General features: G+C 39.8%; 1 protein-coding gene across 1 annotated transcript in view; it reads left to right on the top strand.

The window, feature by feature from the left end:
- The window catches only part of LOC104083036 (TBC1 domain family member 14-like), a gene marked incomplete at its 3' end in the record, with an annotated part of 32,268 nt that extends 25,004 nt beyond the window's left edge, over positions 1-7,264 (top strand). Inside the window, exon 3 of the mRNA XM_009586391.1 lies at positions 7,074-7,264. Coding sequence (XP_009584686.1) covers positions 7,074-7,264 — 191 coding nt within the window. The remainder of the gene's footprint in view (positions 1-7,073) is intronic.
- Between the last annotated feature and the right edge of the window lie 230 nt (positions 7,265-7,494).

Raw genomic sequence — 7,494 nt, forward strand, 5'->3', positions numbered from 1 at the left:
CAGTCCCCGTGCAGCGATGGCTGTTCCCCATCCAGCTCCCCCCAGTTTATATGCTGAGCATGATGTCATATGGTATGGAACACCCCATTGGCCAGTTGGGGTCAGCTGTCCTGGCTGTGCTCCCTCCCAGCTCCTTGTGCACCTGGCAGAGCATGGGAAGCTGAAAAGTCCTTGATTAGCGTAAACACGACTTAGCAACAACTAAAACATCAGTGTGTTATCAACATCATTCTCTTACTAAATCCAAAACACAGCACTGTACCAACTACTAGGAAGAAAATTAACTCCATCCCAGCCAAAACCAGGACAGGTACCAATGATAAAATTTCCCAAGTGGACTGTCTTTAGCTGGAGACACAACAGGCTTTCTTTTAGGAGCGATGCACTAACAGGAAATAAATCAACATGATTTACCAGTTACGCTTTTCTGTAATAATTAGATCATGACTGTATGTGGGATCAACATGTCAGTCAATTAAAATCAATTGTACTTAAGGGGCTTATTCTGCAGCATATGATAAAGTGAAAATGAGCTCTCGAAACAGCTAAATACATTGCTTGGCTCATAGGTAATGCTTTTTTATGGGATGAAAAGTTAAGTTTATAACAGTACTCGAGGAAAAACCTTTTTAAGTTGATTTGGGTTAGTTATCATTCAAGTCAATCTTGACTTGATTTTCCTTTTTTTTTTTTTTTTAAGCTATAATCCTAGTTGATTAATAAAATCACTTTACTCAAAGCCTGTTTTTTGGCTTGGACCTATTACGTGGAAAAGCATTGCAGAGCAACAGCACCCAGCAAGAAATACTGAAAGAAATCACTACAACGTATGCTTTAGGCAGACAGTGGTAAGAACTTTTGTTGAGAGCAGTTTTATCCAGGAAAAACAGAGAGAAGTCCCCCAACTGCTGATGTGTGGAGGTTCTCATGCAGCTCCATGTGCAAGAGCACTCCAGATGGAAGCTGTGCAGCGTGGCTAGCTGCTGCCACGTGTTCCGCTTCCTCTTGCCCTCTGCTGATGGGTGGCAGTTGTCTAAAAATACCGAGCTTTTCTAAGTGTTTGTCTTAACCATGCTTTACGCTGTATTCAGATGGATGATTCAGGGCATTTTGAAGAGGGAAGTGGTTGGTTCAAGCTGGCTGCTGATTCTGGCAGGAGGTAGATCTGCAATTTTGGATAAAGCATTGTCTTCTGCTCATACCGAGTTTGTCTTTGGATAGATCACTGGATAAATCATTGTGACTAATGGCTATAGCTGTTAAAGATGGGGTGAGTGTTTACACGTAGACTTCATTCACACTTTAAAGCGTTGTAGGCAATAAACTGTCTAGTGCATTTTTTTCTGTTCTGCAGTAGAAGTCCGAGGGTGTAAATGAGTCACTTCTGTGTTCTCCTCCTCTGGGTTCCTTTCTACTTGTCAGCCTTCAAAAAGGCAGGACTTAGATCTGTCATGGTATGTCTGAGTTCCTGTTTTTAAGAACAAAGAAACAAAAGCGCAGTTGCAGTGCAAGAAGGCATAGTTACTGTGGTTAGTCTAAAACTAATCTATGCTTATTCTTGTTGAAATCTCTAGAAATAAAGGTGTAACTCTAATTTTTCCAAGAATTATAAGAATATATATAATGCACTGCTATTTCATGTCTTTCCTTCTGATCCAATTAAAAATATTTTTATTTTATTGTAATCATATGTAAAGAGCATCTAATTTTTGTGAAAGTAAATAAAAATAAGTAAAGAAAGAAAACCTGTTTTGTTACTGGTGAAGTCCTAAAATACCTTTTTTTTTTTTTTTTCCCAACAAGAAGAAATGTACTAAATAGATTATTCAGCAATTCCTGTAGGCTGTATTGCTCTACAAAGGGCATGTTGCCCTTGTCCTGACTTGAAAATTACCTGCCTCAAACAAATTTACTATCGTATCTAAACAGATAAAGCAAGAGTAATAGCTTCCATCCACAGTAAATGAAAGGGTAATTTAATACTATGGCAGAAGGATTGTTCCTGAGCATTTTAATAATAAAAGAATGCAATATATGACCCACCTAGGTATCATAATCTAGCAAAGTCTAACTGCCGAAGTGCTGCTTTTGATGCTCTTGGAACTTCTTCCCTTATGTTATGAACGTGTGAGAAGAAAGAATATGTTACAAACATTAAGCTAATAGAAAATAATAGGCTTTGAGTATCAGTTTAACAGTTATGACAAGCTACAAAGTATTTTTTGAAAGGAAGTGAGAACGTTTTTTTTTCCCCTTTTCCAGTTTTAAAGCTGTTATTTTAGTTTTATCACTCTCTCAAACTCCTCTTAAATTGTCTTGGTCAAAAACCCTGGAAGCTGGAAGGATCCTAAATAGGTATAACAGGCAGTGTTTAAGGATAGGTATCGGCTTTCTGGGAAAAAAGATACCAAATAGATAGAAGTATAAGCTTTATTAGTTGTTGTTGCAGTTAAAATGCCAGCTGCTAGTCTCTACTGAAAGGTCTATTTCAATGCCAGGGGTATGTTTTAGGGGAAATGAAGTAAGTTTAAAGTTGTCCAGTGAGATCATAAAATTTGTCTGTCTGAATTGAAACAGTTACTTTGTAGCCCATGTTGATGCTTAGCATTAGGTGGAATATAAATTCACATGGCACAACATTATTTTTAAATGCAGGAAGCTGCATACTCATGGAAAAATGCTTGACTTTTGAGGATGAAGTACACAGCTGCTCTTACCCCCAAAATTTCAAGGCCAGGGAAGACAACTTTTCAGAGGACCTGATACGTTGGTAGAAGTTTGTTCTCATTTGCTGTTAAATGAGAATCGAACATGCAGCTGGCATTTTTGTGTCTGATAGTGCTTATAGATAGACACTTAAACACCTACAACTTTGTGTAGCCAGTAAGTTTTTTCAGTGTAATAACCTTCCACCATGTGTGCTGATAAGCAACACACAGGAGGCTTTTGGATTTTTTTTCCTCCCATGGGTTTTGGAATGAAAATAGAAGTCTGTAGAGAGTGGGCCTGGAAATACCAGCACATACTTTTGAATGTTGCATCACACAAACACTTGGCAAAACATTGCTGTAAAGCAAAGCTGGAGATAAATCCTTAAAGGCAGGTGTGTTAGCCTCTAAATATTGTGGTGGAACTGCCTATCCTAACAGAAGACTAGAACTTGCATTGCTAAAATGTAAAATTAATTGAGAAAGCTTTGCTAGACTTCAAAATGTTATTTTTGTTAAACAGAAGCAAGCTCCCAAGAAACCTGACCTAAAGGTTTTCTTTGTCTGTCTTCCAGTTTATACATCTCAAACTTCATCTAAAATTAAAGAATGGGGAGGAGGTGAAGGTTTTGAAAGGCTAACTCTTACCATGCTCACTAGCAACAACAAACAAAACTGATGTTCTTTGGCTCTGCAATATGAATGGAGTTATTGTATGTGTGTTACTGGAAACCCTGAGGTTCTGGATGTAAGGATTTTAAAAAACCGAGACTGGTACTTTTTCCTTAAGTGTCTTTCCTAGATAGGAAAGATAAGTTTTCTTCTGCAACATCAGCACTAATGTGAAATGTCAAAGAAAAAGTTCCTGAGAGATTATTTGGAAGGGTATGGTGCTGAGGCTATACAGAAAATTGAAGTGGAGAGATCAGTGAGCTGACATATAGTTTATGTAAAATGATATTTTTACATGAAGTTCATATCCAGTGTAATCCTAGTCCCTGGAAGTGACACTTAAGGGATACACTGAAAGCAGGTGTTGGTAGTATTTTATTCTGGCATATGTTCTTAAAAAGAAAGTAAAATAACCATTTAGCTTGTATTCTCTTGCTCAAGCACTTACCAGATGCTTGCCCTGCCGAAAGCCTTTCTAATAGATGTTTCCACTTGTTTGATACTGTAGTGTATCAGATAGTATCAGTATATAGGGAAACTGTGCGCGCATGTTTGTATATGCAGATTAAATTACATCCTTTACAGTGTTCTAAGTAGTAGGGTTGTTTTTTTGTTACTGTGACTCATATTGGAATCACTTGTAAGAGTATACGGCACAATCTGATTGAAGATCCCGCATTTGACAACAAAGAGCTGGTCTTAAGCTATATGGTTCATAGGTGTGCTTTGTCTCTCAGAGTACTTCAAATACAAGGAACTATTTTAGGTTCCTTTCTTTTTTTTTAATAAAGCATGTGCCTCTATATGAACCAAAGAGCACTTAAATTATTTACACATAGCACAAATGAAACATGAACCCTGAGGGTGAGAGCCATCTGATACGTAGCACGTTGCATGATTAGATGTGACAGACTCCAAAACAGCAAACTGTTACTCTTTCTTGCAAGACCTAACTTGGCCTTATGTAGGCTTATGTAGGTTTTAAATGTTCCTTAATTTGATGCCTCCGTTGCTCAAAATATGATGCTATAAAAATACATATATGTAAAAACTGTTAAAATAGTCAAGTGGCTGGAGCACAGGACTGCAAAGCAGAGTATGTGGCTTCTAGTCCTCTCTTTACTGTTAACCTTTTGGAAGATGTGTGCATTATTTTGTTCACTTAGTGTGATTGCATGGTACCACAGTTGCAAGCCCAAGTTCCGTATCACCTGTAATCAGAAGAGAGAAGTAAACGCTTCTCAGGGGAAAAGGGGAAAATTTCAGAGCGCTTGAAATGATGCCTAAAAATAGGTAGTGTGAGGTTTTCCTCATATGAACTGGCCGCAGTCTCTTACCCTTACATTGCTTAAGCATTCCTAATTTGTTAAGTGTGCAACAGGAGAATACTGTGCTACTAAAGACGAGAAGGATGTCCTGGTGGAAGATAAAACTTCACACACACATAATGTTATTTCAATCAAGTTCTGTCATCACATCACTATTTTTTGCTCTGGTATCCTTTCTATAATGTAAGAGGATTAAATATGTATATAGATGGGTAAAGCAAGTAGGGCTGATGGTTCTTGAAGCATTAATTAATTGTGGAACTTGCCAGATCACTTTGGCAAAGTGTGTGGGTTGAGTGTGCAACTCGGATTTCTCAGGTTGTTATATCAGTAAGTAAAACTAATTGCATTTCAGAATCATTCTGTAACGTGTGTGGAGTTACATAAAAAGCCCTTATATATATCCCTTAAGGAGTTGTTTGAAAGTTTAATATCTGAGCTCAGCAGTTTGTATTCTCTTTCTGTTAAGTTTTGAAGGATATTCTCATAATCGGATCTTTGCCTGAGGTGTCAGTCTCCTTAAGTTCTCTTTGATTACTGTATACGTAAGAGCCTCCATTAAAATTACTTTTTTATGGCCTGGTGCCATGTCAGGAATCAGATCTTAGTTTCCTGACCCAAAGATTATCACAAGTTTCATGATCTACTGGTTTCAGTTAAGCTTCTGAAAGAAACAGTCCTGCTGCTTGCTCCTTTTCCTTCCTTTTACTTCCACATTTACATTGCCCTGTAGCAGACATTACCAGAGTAACCAAACTAATCCAACAAAAGGTTTGTTTTTAGCAGTATCATTTCCCCAATCTAGTGTATTCTACAGTCACACAACTACTTACGGTGGCATAAAAAAATGTTGTGAGGGGCCAGAAGGGCAGGGGAGGGCAGTGAAGTGCTGGGTGTGTACCAGCTTAAATTTATCTGGTAAACCACTTTATAGATAAAAGGCAAGAGATTGCAGATGGACAGGTGGACATGCAGTAGAAAGCTATGAAGCAACAGTAGGGAACGTTAAAGCAATATTTAGGTAGCAGTCAGACTCAAAAACCAGGAAAAAACAATTTTCTGTTTGCTTGTGCAATCCTGCTCCAGTTCCTATCTCGTATGCTGAATGAGGCGGGAATTCCTGTGGAAAAAATATCATGTAATTCAAACTTGTGCATAACTTGTTCGAGTAGCCTCAGGTACTCTTAAATTGCGGCAGCCTAAAAATAGTGACTGCTACCAAATGTCTGTGTAATGTGTGGCTAGCTATGGTTTGAGTTACAGAGCGTACTTAGCTTTTCACCCACAGAAGTTATCTTCCCATGTCACCAGGCATCGCTCTCTCCCAGTGTGTTTTGCAGAGTGCATCGTTGATTGAGCTCTACTTCTTGTGGATTGACAAATGGCAGTTTCCTATGTCCAGAAGAGCTGCAGTTTCGTTCTATTTTCAGCATGTGAAACCACAGAGATTTACCACAGGAATATTATTGTCCACCTAAGGTTGCTCTTCCTCATGATCTGAAGTTTTTTTTTGTGTTAATAGCTATAATTTTACATAAATGTCTTTTGATATGTGCGATAATTCACTGCTTCAGGTAGCTTATGAGAAAAAGCATTAGCAGTGGAGGCTGTAGTGCTTTTCATGAGCTATGTTGACTTGCAATTGTGGTAATTATTAGTGCTCTGACAGTAGATGCTTCGATGGCAGATGTCTGTAATTAATTGGTGGTGGTGGGAACGAAGCTAAGATACTTTTAAACAATGAGCTGTTCCTCATTTGGTATAATAATTGCTGCATCCGTGAATTAGTTGAGAAGTCGTGGGTTGAAAACATTAGCTGGTACAACAGTAGTAATTCTGAGAAAATAAGTTATCTCAGCTTTTGCAAAGCCACCTCTTGAAAGCAGAATACTTAAGCGACTTCAGTTGTTTTTGAGTCCATCTTTGCTGCTCACTTTATGATTCAGGATCAGGCCTTGAGCAGTGCAGCCTGGCAGCTGCAAACCGTAGTCAATGAGATTAAGGAATATGAAATTCTTAGTACGGCGCTGAGAAAAGGACAACTAACAGTTGCAGATGAATAGATAATAGGATGAAATGTTTGGTCTACTAAAGATGGTGCCACAGCAACTTGAGTATCTCCCCTGAGTTAGATAACGGGGCTTTTGGACACAGGAAAAATGGCAAACTTAATTCATCTGGATTGAGGCAAAATATTTAACAAGATGTGATGTGGAAGTTGTCTGAATTGTGGAAGAGGTATATATATCTATCTCTGTTAAAGCTGTCTGAAGAGGACAGAGCATGAGTTGTACTGAAAAGATGCTTACGCTGTAGGAAGTATTTCCGCATAACACTGCTGCTCTTTCTTCGGGACTGATTTCAGGACTGGTGGGTCTTAGCTGCCCTTGCACTTAGGGCTGCTGCAGAGGCTGTCTCAGGCGGAGTGTCGGTGCCCGGTACAAGCAAACGCCCGGCTTGGAGCCCGGGACGCGGGGAGGGGAAGCGCGAGTGCGGGAAATCAACGGAGAGAGATGCCCGTGTGTCAGAATGCGGCTGCGTCCTGGAACAGCACATGTAATTCTGGGCTGGTTTAAGCAAAGATACAGTGATTGCAGCTAACGCACATGGGCTTGTGCAAGGCTTCAGTTACCCATCCTGGACCTACATCTGAAGCGGGCTGGGAATTGCTGCTCGAGCGGCACAAGAGGCGGAAAGCTTCTGCCAGGTGGAGCACGGCGCCTGGCAGGGCAAGCGCTTGCCTCCCCGGGGCGTCCAGGCGGGGGTGCGTCCCGCCGGCCGGGGCC

The sequence above is a fragment of the Fulmarus glacialis genome, unplaced genomic scaffold (genome assembly GCF_000690835.1).
Source record: "Fulmarus glacialis isolate BGI_N327 unplaced genomic scaffold, ASM69083v1 scaffold17010, whole genome shotgun sequence".
NCBI classification, from domain to species: domain Eukaryota; kingdom Metazoa; phylum Chordata; class Aves; order Procellariiformes; family Procellariidae; genus Fulmarus; species Fulmarus glacialis.